This window comes from Pongo pygmaeus, chromosome 2, assembly GCF_028885625.2.
Source record: "Pongo pygmaeus isolate AG05252 chromosome 2, NHGRI_mPonPyg2-v2.0_pri, whole genome shotgun sequence".
In the NCBI taxonomy this organism is placed as follows: domain Eukaryota; kingdom Metazoa; phylum Chordata; class Mammalia; order Primates; family Hominidae; genus Pongo; species Pongo pygmaeus.
Window position 1 is genome coordinate 81,836,155 of NC_085930.1, and position 14,397 is coordinate 81,850,551.

A 14,397-nucleotide genomic window follows, 5' to 3' on the forward strand; every position below is an offset into this window, starting at 1 on the left:
CCTTCCTCTCTCTGGTCCGCGGGGCTCTGCCTCCCTCTCCTCTTTCCAATCCTGCCTGGACGCCCCTCACTTCCCCCTCCCTGGATCCCCCCCCCCCCATTCTTTGGCAATTGCGATTTTTTTTTTCTGGGAGCCCGGTTGTTTACCCAGCAGGTGGATGTGACGTCAGGGACGCACAACAGCAAAAAATAACAACATCTCCCTCCGCGACGTGTTGGCCTCTCTCGCGCGCCTTATTTATTTATTTGTTCCGGGATGTCGGGGGGGAGGGGGGAGGGCGCCAGCGCCCCGGCGAACGGCAAAAAGGGCGCCGCTCCCGGTCGGGGGGCCGCTGGAGTGCCCAGCGGGGTGCGTGAAGCGGAGAGGGGACCCCTGCGGGAGGTAGAAGGTCGGGCCGGGGTGCGCCTCCGGGCCGGTGCTGCCCGCGCCTCTGCCGCCGCCGCCGCCACCGGCGCTGGCTGGGCTCCGGGAAGCTAGTCCGGAGCGGAGGAATCTATTGTTATTTATTGTGTGGCAGTTGCACGCTGTACTCGCGGCGGCCCGGCCCTCGCCCGGGAGTGCGTGTGTGCGCGCGTGTGTGCGCGAGTGAGTGTGTGCGCGGGGTGCGCGCGCGGGCGGGAGTGGGCGCGCGCGGGGAAAGGCCCGAAAACACCTTAGTTTGCACCGAGAGACCATTTGCAGCGGGTGAGTTTGTATTTTTCCATTTCTGCTCCACTTTTTCCCAAGCCGCCTCCTGTCTTGTTTCCGCCACTTTAAACAACAACAACAACCAGCACGAAAAAAAAAAAGAAAGAAAGAAAAAGAGAAAAAAAATGGAAAAAAAAAAAAAACTACTTTCCACCTCCAGGCTCCACGTGCATCTCCCCCAGCCCTCCCCTCTCTTCCTCTCCCCCCCGGGTCGAGGCCCAGCTCTGGGATGGGTGGGGGCTGCGGGCCGGCGCGCGGGTGGAGGGAGCTCCGGCAGCGCCCGCACCCTTTGGGTTTATTTGCATAAGTCAAATGGGGGCGGGCGCGGTGGCGACTGCGAGGAGGCGAGATCGCCTGCCCGTAGGCCCCTTCACGCCTCTCTCTGCGCTCTCCACGATCGCCTAGGGGAGAGAAATCAATAAGCCCAGGCCGCCTGGCGCAACTTTCGATGCCCGGCGTTGGCGTCCGGTGGCCGCCCGGGCGCGGGGCCGGTGCGGGGTCCCGGGTCCTGGCCGCGGCGGGAGGGGGCGCGCGCCGGGCGCCTCCTAGGCCCAAAGTTTAGATAGACTTGGAGCAAACTTTTCCCCTTCCTTCTCCGCGGGTGTGTGCCCCCTCGGTGCCCTTGAGCTGCCCCGCGGGCCCCAGCAGACTGTGGCGCCTGGCCCTGGGCCCCGCACTGGGGAACTTCCCCGCTGCCACGCGCGCGTTACCCCGAGAGTCAGCGGCGAGGAAGCTCTCCCGCCACCCCCTCGGAGCCCGGAAAATTCAAACACGCACCTGCGCACCCCCAGCCAGACACGCACCCCTACGCGCGCCTTGGCCTCCGCTTTCCCGAGACGAGTCCGCAACAGCCGTGGCCAGATCCACGGGTGGGTGCGGGAGCCGGATGCGCTGCGAGGAGTCGCCGCGCCCGGATCTCTCTCCCTCCATCACACACATTTTCTGATTTTACCCCCCTCTGAAGCTTGGGGAACGGGGAGATTTCCCAAGCTCCGATTTGTCCTGCGTCGCGCGCGTGTCGCCTCGTCCCTCCGGCCCTGTCCTGGCGGCCGATGGCTCTCCGTCCCTTGCTTGCGCGCAGCCTTCCTCCCGAGCTCCCTGCGCTCTATTCCTGTCCCGCCGAGACGACTCCCTGGAGCCAGCGAGCCGAGGCGGCGTGCGCTTCGAGCGGGGACCACGGCGGTGGCGGCGGCGCCGGGAGCCGAGGAGTTTGCCAGTTGCCGCGGGGTCGCGGTCATTTGCTGCCTCCGCCTCCCCTCGCCCCCGCCTCCCGCCTCCCTCCTTTTCAGACAACGTCGCGCTCGGAAACTTAGATTCCTTCTCCTTTTTGGCCCTCGACGAGCCCCCCTCCCCACCTGTTGTGAGCTCCGCCTTGGTCCCGGGAGACTGGCAGTGACACACACGGGCTCTGGGGAGCTCCGCGCCCGGAAACAAAGTCGCATGCCCCCCTCCCATGTGTTTGCTTCGAAATCGCTGCCTGCAGCCCCCCCATTCCCGCGCAGCTCCCGCCCCCTGTGAGAATAAGGACTAAATAAACAGTTGTAACTCCAAACCTTGCGCCCGCGATCGTATCCCCATCCCACCCCCTTCTCCCTATTCCTCCCCCCTCCTTTTTGTTGTTGCAACTTTGTGAGATCCTGGGGAAGGTGCTGAGACTTTGGCTCGGGCCGATTTCCCAGTCTCGGGATCCTTGCAGGGATTCCCTGAGCCGCATCCTCTCTTCCCTCCACGCGCACTCGCGGGTCCTCGGAGCCCGCTGCCCTCTCTGTCCTGGCCCCTCGGCCTACTCACCCGTCCTGTCCCCTTCAGTTCCCCCCAGCCTGCACGGGGAAGACTTGCTGAGGGTCGCCCCGGTTTCTTGTCGACCGCAGAACCCGAAAGTTTGCAAGAGGAAGAGAGCGCGCGGCGAACGAGCGAGCGGGCCGGGGGCAGCGGCGCCGGGGACCATGGTGCTGCCGGCGCCTCCTCCGCGGGCGTGAAGGCGGCGCTCCTACTCCCTCCCCGGACTCCGCGGGTAAGTCGAGGCGGCCGCGGGCGCGGGGGCCAGGGACACCGGAGAGCCCCGGGCGGTACTAGGGGTTCTCCGTCCCCAAAGAGCCAGCCGGGGTGGCGCGAGCCTAGCGATAAGGCACCGGGAGCGAGGAATGTGCCCATCCTCAGGCCGGTAGGTGCTTCGAAATACTGGACTTCCTCCCCCCCACCCTTTTCCCCTGTTTCTTTCCTAAATCTGAAAATCTGGAGATCAAAGTTTAGCGTGGAGTGTAAAGTGCTCCGATAAAATATGGTGACATCCTCACCCCCCTTCTCACCCCACTCTCCTCTTATAACTATTAATTATTTCCAAGTCATTGTGTCCAAATACCCTTGCTGGGCTGATTACAAAGTGTATTGATTTAGTCTGGGCTCATCCTATGCTTTCGTCTTAATTCATTTTCTTTTTGCTCTACCAGAAGACCCAAAATGAAACTTATTTCTTCCTCTTCCCTACCTCCCCACCCCCCAAGCCCTCATCTATGAGGCTTGGGTAGAATAATGAAATTAATATAAACATTTCATTTGGTTGCATTTGACCTTCCGCAGTCCACTTTTGAGGGGCTGGAATTGCGCTCATGTCTGCTCACAGGTATTTTCCAAGTTAGCATTTTCTTTTTTGTCACTGCTCTTTAAACAGGAATGCCGGAGGAGCATTCTGGATTCCCTTTGAAAGGCGTCTGTACATTCAAACCGTCTACACTTCATCATTGGTTGTACGTAGACTTAAGGGTTTAGGGCTTGGACAATAGCTGAGTTGAGAAGACCTCAAGGATATTTAAAGGAATTTTTCTGCTACTGAAAATATATTGAAGAATCGCTGCAAAATTTTTCCATTCCATCCCCTTTCCCCCACCCCCGTTTTCCACAGCAAGAATCAATTTGGAGGGAGATGTGTAAACTAGAATTTTAAAAGAAATAGTAAGACTTCAGGTGTTTTCTACCGAGGGATAGCCTACATAATTGAGAAAGAGGAGTTCCTGCTATTTTTCTGTTCCAGAGAGAAATGTATCAAATCTTTTTTAGAATTCCACTGGAGTTTTGATTCTCAAAGTGGAAATACCCATTCCTTTGGGTCCAGGAAAAGAAAACTCGGCTCACAGTTTCAGAAATTTGGACTGTTTTTTTTTCCCCCTTTCTGTCTTTCTATTTGAAACGTCTCACAATTAAAGAGCAAGAAAAATATAAAAAAGGAAGTCAACTAGTTACCATTCAAAAGGTGTCAGCTAAAATCTCACTGCAAAGGGAAAAAAAAGGTTTAACATCTTGCCACTGGCTGCATCCCCCACCCCCCTTAGACTTTGGATTAGTCATTGTATGAGAGAGAGGGAGAAAAAAAAAAATCACTTTTTTTTTTTTTTTTTTTTTTTGGAAAAGTAAAGTAAACAGCCTCCAACTGCTGAACCTTGACAACCCAAATTAAGGAAGCAGGAGAGATCAAACAGAACTGCTGCTGGGTGGTTGTCAGGAGCTGCTACACGGAGAACCCTGGACTATTCGATCAAGCAGCAAGGCTATATGTTCACTTATGCAGAAATGGACCATTGCAAATGCTAATCTTTGTTGTGCAAGCGAAGGCTCACTTGGAAGGAAATACTCAGCCCCTCTCTGGGCAGCATTTGAGTTCCTTATGGATGCCGAGTTGCAAAACAAGTTTTTTTTTAATGTATCCTTTATGAGGAGAATGCCACCCAAAAATGTATTAAAGGAATATTAAGTCGTCCAGAGACTGTCTTGCTACCAAGAACTGTGCAATGGAATTCTTTTTACCAACATTAGACTCCTACACTAGAGTTAGATAACGTTTTCTCACATTGAGTTTAGAAGATCTGCCTTGTCAGGGAAGCCAAGGTTTTGTATGTGAGAGTTTAAATCTGATGTGAAGCTCAAAAAAAAAAAAAAAAAAAAAAAAGAAAAAAAAAAAAAGAAAAAAAAATCTCTGGTGATGAAGTTTTGTGTCAGCCCACTCTTGGAATTTAAAAAGGCGAGAGAGAGCAGTCTCCAGATTAGACAACCTCTTTTTTTAGATTGACATTCAACATGACCACGTTGCTACTTTTATTCAAGTTCTCTGTAACTTGTCCTTGCTTGTTGTCTAGGAAAATTTAACTACTTTACATTTTTAAAGGGAGTAGTAACAGTAATTACTGTAGCATTTTGTTTTCACAGGTTTATCAAAGTATAATGAAAGAAACATCAACTATTCAAATTAACTGTCTCAGATAAGGGGTTTATATTGCTGGAGATGTCTAAGATTTTGTGTTTATATTTGAATCCTGGAGTATAAGCTGTGTAACACTTTTTTTTTTCTGGGATAAACTATCCCCAAATTAAATGTCATTTTAAATTAAGTAGAACAAAGTAGGAAATAGGATAAGTAAACACATACAGAAGAATAAAAATAATTGTCATTTAAGGATTATATTTTTAATTAACAAGTGTCAGTCACATAGTAAGCAGTTTATATATTTTTGGTAAGCCAGAGTTTCATAACCATGGTGCACAACATGTTTCAAAGTCTGTAGTTTTTACTAGATATACCTTTATTGTATAATTAAGCAATGTGAGTTAAACATACACATGGATGCTATTAGGCAATTCTCTGCAATATGTAATGTTTTGAAAAAGCTATAAATATTTTCTAGTTAAACCATTTATACTTACAATAGCAAAAGTTAACTGAGTTAATATTGAGCCTAGGCATGGTTTTCTGTTACTGAGTTTTTCTTTGCCTTTTTAAAGACTATACCCCGGGCCTTGTAAATTTGCATCTTAGGCTCTGTTGAAGGGTATGTCTGTTTTCAGCAGTTGTTTAAATTAACAGAGGAATTGTGATATTTTTCAAATATATTTATATTGCAGTGGGTCCAATGCCAAAATTAAGAAAGAGAAGGAATATAGCAGATGTGACAACTTCTTTTGAACCCAGCTTCCTCTTTGCAGCCAATCTTATTGTGCATATTTATTTGGTTTTCATGTTTTACTTATGACTCAAACTCAGTTTTGAAACGCTATCTTGTAAGATTCCACATCTCAAAAAGTATGTATATTTAGACAAGGTTAGGTGTTATAGTACCTATCACATTTCAGTGGGAATGCCAAGAATATTTACAGGGTATAGCAAGAATTTTGTCCTTTAAGAATAATTTTAGGTATACGTTAATAAAACTGAAGTGGATTGCAGGCTGTCAGAACATAGTATAAATTTTGTTTATGATTCTGTTACTTTAAGGTACTTACATTAGAGAAACTCATTTAACCCCTGACTGAAGAGGGGAGGGAAACCCTCTGAAGAGCTCCTACTGCCCTTTGCTCTCCCGATAATCTTAAATTACTACAATTTAATTGCAACTTCAAGGCATTCAGCATGAGCTGTTTCTCCACGACCGAGAAAAGGTTTCCAGAGCATGGCTAGATTTACACAGGTGGTATTTTTGTTTTTAATTTTTTTTTTCTTTTTGCTAAGGGCTTTTCCTTTCTTCCTTGTCCTGTCAGATGTCACACTTCTTTTATAGATTTCAGTGATAGTAAATGCCATTTTTGCTATACCAGCAATATTGGCCTTCTTTTTTTGTTTTTAAATGTGTTTTTTTGAATCTAGAGTATATAAAGCTCTCAAGCAGGTAGGGGTTTGTTTTCTAAAGAAAATAACCTCAAGAAAGGCATCTGCTGAATAGACAGGTGAACTTTATACCTGAGCCAATGTATACTTTTACTATTTGCAGGGGATTTTTTTTTTTTTTTTTTAAGTTGATGGTAGTTAGTCCCACCAGGTGATCAAACACTGAGTTTGTGAGACAAGCCAGTAAGCCAAGTAGGTTTGCACGTGGGCCCATGCATTTTTTTAATGATCTTTCTTGTCATTTGTTACTCTACTCTGCAGGCCACTTTGCTATACATATGCTCTCCAAGGAACCATCTTAAACTGATTTTTCAACATATTTCTCTTCTCCGGTACTTGGATGAATTAAGGTTAAAGGCTCCAAGAGCTGGAATGCCAGCAGGCCATGAGATGAGGCGAGTTCCTGAAACAGGGGCAAACCTGGCGAAATTTGGGGTATCTTCCGCATGATAGTTTTTTTTTTTTTTCCTGGGACGTTTGTAGTTTATTTCAATGTGCATGTGACCATGTGCTTAATGGAAATTAAGCAGATTTGGCTTGTGTCGCTAACCTAAAAATAAATGTAAGGAATATTTGATTTCTAGAAGTGTTTTGGTTTTGCATCCCATAGATAATGTTCTTACAGTTAGGGCTACAAGGCTGGTATTCTGCAAAGAGGAAGTACAGTGGGGGAAAGTGCATGACAGTCAGGAAAGACAATTAGACAGTGTTCTTTGTTTCTTTAATAAATTTTTCTTATTAATTACAGTCAGTTTGTGCTAAGGCATTTTTCAAGCCTTGTTTAGAAGTCAGCTCCCATTCACAAGAAGGTTGTGCCAGAAGCTGTGTTCTTCGCATGCACTGTTGTTTTACCCATTCGTGAAATCTATTGACCAGATTGGCTTGTGGATGTCTCTGCAAGGCTTGTTTTTCTTTTTGCAATGCCCTGATGCCAGTTTTTAATACATGCCCTGCCTTGTACACAACAGGTGTTTGTTCGGTAGTTATTTTATGGGACTTAGAGTGAGAAAAAAATGTTTCCTATCTAGCCAGCCGCTGTGAGAACGAGTGCCTAAAAGGAAGAACCTACCTAGTACCTGAACAGGTGTAAATGGGTGTTTCCTCATGACCCTCCCCAAGCTGTTTTATTTAAAAAGGAGAGGAGGGGGGCTCAGTTCAGTGCCATGAAATTTACAATTCAGTTGTAATAATTTAAGGTTATTGATAGAGTGCAAAGGGCAGTGGGAGCTTTCTAGTGGTTTGGCCTTGATGCTTAAAGCTGCTCAGTTGTAGTGTTAAATTAGTTCCTTCAGTCTGAGTACTTAAAGTAACGAAATCGTAAACAAAATTTATATTCGTTTCTGACAACTAATAATCTATTTAAATTATATTAAAGTATCTGGGCAAAAATTTAATTAAAGACAGAAGTACTGTCAAGCCCTGTAAATATCTTGACACGTCTACTCAAATGGAACTGATATCACGAAATATTTACATATGTCTGCTGTGTTCGGGAATATCTCAGCAGTGCCTGTGCAAAGCTAATTGCACTTTCCTTCCAAATCACATTTTTAATAAAATAGTTTTTTTTTTTTTAAAAAGGAATATGAATACATACACAGTTGTGTTCCAGTGTTCTGTTTACTATTTACTTCTCTATACTCAGAATCATGTTGTGATGAGTGTATTTCCTCAAACTGCTGCTAATTCAGATAATTAGCTGAAATGGGATCATTGAATAGAAAGCCCATGTCATTCTGTTTGATTTCAACAGTTTGAAGATATCAGAGGCTAGCATGTTATAGGACAATTTACTGAAGGAAAAATGGATGTGAATGTGGGATTATTGGGCCTTGTTTATGTTCAATAGAATAGATTTGCTTAGGACAAAGATTTTCTCTGAGTTTTATGTTTGGACATATGTTTATTTATTACTTGTAAGTCAGGTGGACATCCACATTTTGCCAGATGCTCTGATTTTAGCTAATTTTGTGATTCACTTTGTTTACTAGGACACTGAAGAATATTTCTAGCATCAAACTGAATTTCCGAGGTGTCCTTTCTCCCTCCCAGCTGTGCAATTGAGTCATAATGTGACTTTCTCTGCTCCAGGTTCCCTGCTTTTGAATTAGGGGTAATATTTTAATGTATGTTCTTTGAGCTTAGGGATCCAATGATACAGGGCTTTGTTATTACTCTCATTTTTAAAAGATATTCTTGGTGCTCTCAGGACAGTGACTGCAGCTTTTGTTGGGGGAGGGTGTGATGTGAGTTTTGCTTGAGTTTCTTTTGCCCTGGTGCCTACCTCCTGATGACCAGTGGCACTGGTGGCTTCCCCTCCTGGGGGTGAGCACAGAGATGGAAGTGAATGCTCATGTCTGAAGTGAAGGGAGGTTGCAGTTGGTCCTAATTCAGCCTGGTTCAAAGTGAGGTCCTTGCTCACCTACCTCTGTATCTCTCTGTGTGTGTGTGTGTCTGTGTGTGTGTGTGTGTAGGTTATTAAAATACAGATCCTTGAGTCAGAATTTTTGCTGATTGACATGGTAACGTACATTTATAACAAACTTCCCTTGATAATTCTGATGCATGCTAGAGACCTGTGAATCAAGTGATTTATTCTGCCAGATTTCTGGAACTGAAATCTCTATCTTCACTTGGATTTTACTGATTATTTCTTTGATTTTACCTTGAGGCCCATCCTGTGTTATTTTTAATATATTTGGATTTTTATTACGAATGAAAAACGGTGGTTTTTAACCAAGCACGAGTATTGGAATCACAGCAGAGCTGTTGTTCCCAACACAGACACAGTTGCACGACTCCTGGATGTGCCATATCTGGGGTGGGGCCAGCATCTGTGTTTTTAAATCGCATCCCACATGGTTCTGATGCCCACCAAAGTGGGAAAACTGGACCCGTCAATTATCAGAGTTGGAGGAAAGCCTGCAACCCTTCTTAAGAGTTTAATTGAATTGGTTGGCCATTGTGAAACCTAAGAGAGGAAAACGGAGCTCCTTTTTCAGGAGGGCACAAAAAGAAACCTTATTAGAGACTTAGAGAAACAGAGGCAGAACAAGAGCCTCACAGTTCAATAAAGTGATAGGAACAACCTGGAACATCGGTGGTTTCCACCAAATGTCAATATCAGATAATTTCCTTTTGAATTTTGTCTTGCCTGCATCCATGTTTCCCAATGGGTGTTGTCATGCTGTAGCTACCAGTTAGTGTCAGATGGCTCTCTCGAATTTTTTTTTCTGAGTATTCCATCTTAATTTTAAAATTGTAACTGTTTGCTCTTTAGATTAACCCTGCTGGCAGAAGTATTTTGATTTTCCCAAGCATCTTGGGAAATTCTCTATCATATGTGATGGGGCACGCACGAATATTGATGGAAATAGCGTAGCCAACGATGCCACACAAATAAAGAAACCAGAATCCTAAGAAGAAGGCATCCTACAAGATTATGAAATAAAGAAAGATAAAATGCTAAGGAGGCTTATTTAAATATTCAGGGCTTCAACTAAAGATCTAACCACTAAGATCAAAAGAGTTATTTAAATAAAAGTTGTTGAGACATTTTTTCATCTGTATTAATAATGTGGCTTTTGAAGTTACTCGGTAATAATGTGTCCAAAATGCCGACACCTAATTTTTAATTTCCATTTTGGCTTTAGGTGTGGCTTTATTTTAATAGCTGCCAAAAAGTTGGCAATTGTTTTTACGTTTAGAACTTCACAGTTTGCTTTTCTGTAGATTTACGTAGCATTGGGGGTATTCCTCTAATAAAAACTTTAAAAATTTCTGTTCTGACCCCGAGGCACTTAAAAAAAACTCTCATGGGCCACATTTTAAAAGTAGAGTGTCTCTACCACTGCATAAAGAATTTCTATGAAAGATGAAACATGGAGCTGATTGAAAGAATAGATGGCGCAATGGTAGAGGACACATAGTTACCACTGTCACTGGTAATCTACAGCTTGATGTGAAGTCATTCCGCCTTGTTTGTTGAAACATTAATCATTTCATTAAGAAAGGTTAAGTAATTAACTGATATTTCATTAGGGAATCAATGACAGACCTTTTTTTAGTGATGTATGGTAGACATTTTCTAACAGAAAGTTTGCCCCATTTAATTATTTGGAAAGAAGCTAGTTGAGCCTTGGGAAGGAGGGGTGGGGCATCTTCAGATAACATCGCTGTCCATAAGCAACTTTAAATAATTTTGTGGAAAATGGTCTATTAGAACAGAAAATGGTTCAGTCCCCAGTTTTCTTTTATGGGCTTCATCAGGCATGTTGTTGCAGACCTGCTGTTGTTTTGCATGCCTTCTCTGGGTTTAAGAAGGGTTCAGCTGCTTAAATGTGTTCATCTTATTTTCTAAATAATGGCTTTTGTTGCAGTGTGATGCATGTTGACAGTAAACGCGCAGCCGTAACTTTGGTAAGCTTACAACAAATTCTTATACTTGTAGAAGCAAGTTATCCTCCTTGCTGCTGACTGGGGGTGCTTCTGCCTTTTGTCTGGCTGTCCTTATGGCAACTGCAGCAAAAGGTTTAAGTATTCTGGGATGAGGATGGGGTGGGGGTGGGGACGGAGGGACTCTCTACCTGGCAAAAGTTCACCTTTTCTGATACCTCTTTGTCCTGAAATCACACACAAGGTATGCTTCTTGCATATTTTTCCTTGTGTGTGTATTTATGTCAACTCAAAAAGATACTTAGAGAGAAATCTCATTTCTGTGTTTGCTTTTGTTTTGCTTAAGAAGCAGGACAGTCACATTTACTAAATACAGAGTATCTCTTTGTTAGAAGTGACTTTCCTGCAGCAGACTCCTGAGGTTAAAGAATTCTTTAAATATAAGGTAATCCTAAGAACTTTTGAAAATGAATAGATTTTATATTGGGTTGCTGGGTTTTTCAGTATTTGTAACCAGTGTCCGAATTATTGAATAGAGTGTGATGCCTTGGTCTCAAGCACTTTGTTCTGTGAGTTGAGAACAACTCAACTTTCCTTTTTAAGGAAAGAAATCAGGCTGATATTTACAAAGCTATTTATCTTAAAACTGTATGCTTATATGTTTCCATTTTCATTGTGAAATATGTAAGGCACCAAAAAGGAACAAAGAATAAATCAGTGAGCACCCATGTACCTGTAGCCCGACTTAAGAAAGAAAATGCTGCTGGTTCAGGTAGGAGAGGCTCCTGGAATATCCCATCCTCATCGTACCTCTGTCCTTCTTTCCTAGAGATTAGTTTACCACTGGTTGCAGCTGGGTGGTTTTCATCTTGTGTAGTTCTTTATATTTTTAATATGTATGCATGTACAGGATTCCTCAAAATACAGGATTTTGTTTTGCATGCATGTTCAAGGTTTGTTCTGATAGCATCCTACTATATATGTTCTTTAGTAACTTGCTTTTTTTAAAAATAATCAACAGTTAGTAAAATTCATCCATGTGGATACATGTAGCTATAGCTTATTGATTTTCCATGTGAACCTTTTGAAATACTGGACATTAATTCAAGACAAGTTATTTAAATTTGAGCCTAAAACCCAGTAGCACTCTGTACATTGAAAATTTCACATTCATAAGAAACCATCAGTCCTGACTGGAACTTCATAATTTGTTCATTTGTCTGTGTTTTGGGGGAAAAAACTTTAAAACCTCAACCATTTATCAGGGAATTTGATTAAAAAAATAATCTATCAAGTGGCTGATCTCTTACATTAAGGGAAAAAACAGGCAGCATTCATTTGAAGGAGCCTAGCCATTTTCTCTTTCTTATTTAAAGACTTGGCTTAGAACTTAACAGTTACATATGCAGGGTAGCGAGTTAAAAAGCCATGTTTAATTAACAGGCGCTTTATACTTCTGTATCCTTGTTATGATATAGCACCTTGTTCTTCAGTGTAGAAAGTGATTTCTGCATATTTTAAAGGACTGGCATCTTTATGGTAAGAAAGCCATATAAATAAAGATATACTTAGATGAAAATCGGAACATGTTTTTAAAATAGTGTGTGTCTACTTTCATCTCTGTTATCAAACTTGCTGCATAAGCCAGAGTTGATGCTCTGTGATTATGCTAATGACCAAAAGAATCGATGATGCGAGACTAGATGAAATCAGTGGTATAATCGGGGAAAGTTATCAGTTTTTTGGTCATTAAGTATTAGTGATAAATAATACACTGTTCATTTTGAGTAGATAGAACATATTTAATTCTGATGTACAGAGTTTCAATTTAGTCAGGCTCATTGCTGAGTAAAATGATCATCTTTTGTAATTTAAGAGGAAAGAGAAAAGGCATTTTTGTCAGCCTGTCTAACTGACTCGGGCCATCTAGAAATGTTTACCTTGACCAGCCAGGGAAGATTGGAAAAACTTAATTTTTTTTCCTCCTAGACAACTTGCTTATTTGTACTGACATTTTATTAAGAATATCAGATACTCAGTAACTAGCATAAATGACCAGAGATGTTAAACAAAATGAGTGTAAAGGTAGATAGTGTTTCCCTGAAGAATGGGGAAAATGATAACAAAGGGGCAATGTTTGGATAATGCTCTTTTTAAATGACTAGTCTGCGTTAACCAGGGACTATTAAAGTTGGTATCACCCATTAGACAGCAGTTTTAATTTTTTTTAAATTGAGTTTTTCATATCAAATAAGATCATACTTAGTAATGGTTTACTTAAAGAGAAGTAATACTTGTAACTTAGCATCTTTTCCTGGGTTACTAAAACCTTAAGGGAAAACACTGATTCCACCTTCCTTGTCAACAAAGCGTTTCTAACACAATTCTCTTTAACAGACATTTCTCCGTGGATAGAGTTCAGCAGTTGTTTTACTACTGTATGACAGTACCTAGTGACAAGAGAGAAAATAAAAGAATAATTAGCAATGTTTTGTAGGACATGAAAAGTGATTGAAGTCTACGAGAGAAGGAAATCAGATTGATGTTATTTTTTAAAAATGCATCACAAAAATGATTCTCTTCAAAGCAAAGCCTCCTACCCAGGCTGGGGCCAGCTGTGCTCTGCCATTTCCCTGCCACAGCCCTGTCCGTCCACGTTGGCTCTTACCAGCAGTACCATCTGCTGCTCCAGCAGTGGCCTTCTCTATGGTAAGGCAGGCCAATTGGGTCAAATCTTGTGATCTGGCAGATGTCCACTGAGAGCTAAGATCGGGCCAGGCTCATTTTTATGTGTGTCCAAAGCCAAGATTTCAACTTGGTGAAAGGCTGTGGAATTTATTTCCCCAAGTGTTGCCCAAACTCTGTTCTTTTCTTCAACTGCCTCCTTGGGCTGAGATGATTGCTTAATGCTCTTAATTATGCTGGATCCCTCTGTATTTTCGAACACCTGTGGGTAATTCAGATCATGGGTGGTCACAGAGGCTGGCTCGACGAACGGCTTCCCTTTCCGAATGGGAAAATCCCAGGGAGCTGGACCATGCACCGTGTGTCAAGGAGCTGAGTGGAGGCTGAAAGAGTATAGAACACTTCCCTTGAACTTGAACTGGCATGGTGTTGTGTCCAAGTATCCTTCACCCTTGGATTGGGGAGAGTCTTACAATGAATAACTCAGAAAAAAAGTTTTAAAAATAATCCTAGATTGTAAGATATCTACGACCATTATCCATAGCCATATCTTAAAAAAAAAAAAAAAAGTAGAAAACAAGAAACACAGTGTTTCTTTACCCAGGCCAAGTGAGCACTAAAGCTTCGTGTCATAATGAGGAGGCAGTGGGGGCCACTTTGCTTTTGAGACTTGGAGTCCCAGTATTACTGGGACTGCCCTGACCCCTCAGGTAGGGACTTGTCAGAGCTCCAGAATACCTAAGGTACAATCAGAGCTGAGCCATGCCTTTGTCCACGAGGAGAATGGGGTTGAAAGTGGAGACTGAGGCCGAGGTGGGCAGATCACGAGGTCAGGAGATCGAGACCATCCTATCCTGGCTAATATGGTGAAACCCTGTCTCTAAAAAATTAGCCGGGCATGGTGGCTGGCGCCTGTAGTCCCAGCTACTCGGGAGGCTGAGGCAGGAGAATGGCGTGAACCCAGGAGGCAGAGCTTG

At 43.4% G+C, this 14,397-nt stretch overlaps 1 protein-coding gene across 1 annotated transcript; it reads left to right on the plus strand.

Moving 5' to 3' along the window:
* Positions 1 to 255: 255 nt before the first annotated feature.
* LOC134739139 (uncharacterized) lies at positions 256 to 4,082 on the plus strand. Its single transcript, XM_063661420.1, has 5 exons — positions 256 to 476; positions 518 to 684; positions 1,250 to 2,201; positions 2,559 to 2,701; positions 3,359 to 4,082. The coding sequence occupies exons 1-5, from the start codon at positions 256 to 258 to the stop codon at positions 3,454 to 3,456; spliced, it is 1,581 nt and encodes a 526-aa protein (XP_063517490.1). The 3' UTR covers positions 3,457 to 4,082.
* The last annotated feature ends 10,315 nt before the right edge of the window (positions 4,083 to 14,397 follow it).

What these genes read in the sequence shown, in the direction of transcription:
- LOC134739139 (XM_063661420.1), top strand. Translation starts at nt 256, where the DNA reads ATGTCGGGGGGGAGGGGGGAGGGCGCCAGCGCCCCGGCGAACGGCAAA. An exon ending in CGAGAGACCATTTGCAGCGG is followed by an intron (nt 685 to 1,249) that starts GTGAGTTTGTAT and finishes CCCAAAGTTTAG; the next exon opens with ATAGACTTGGAGCAAACTTT. An exon ending in CCGCGCAGCTCCCGCCCCCT is followed by an intron (nt 2,202 to 2,558) that starts GTGAGAATAAGG and finishes TGTCGACCGCAG; the next exon opens with AACCCGAAAGTTTGCAAGAG.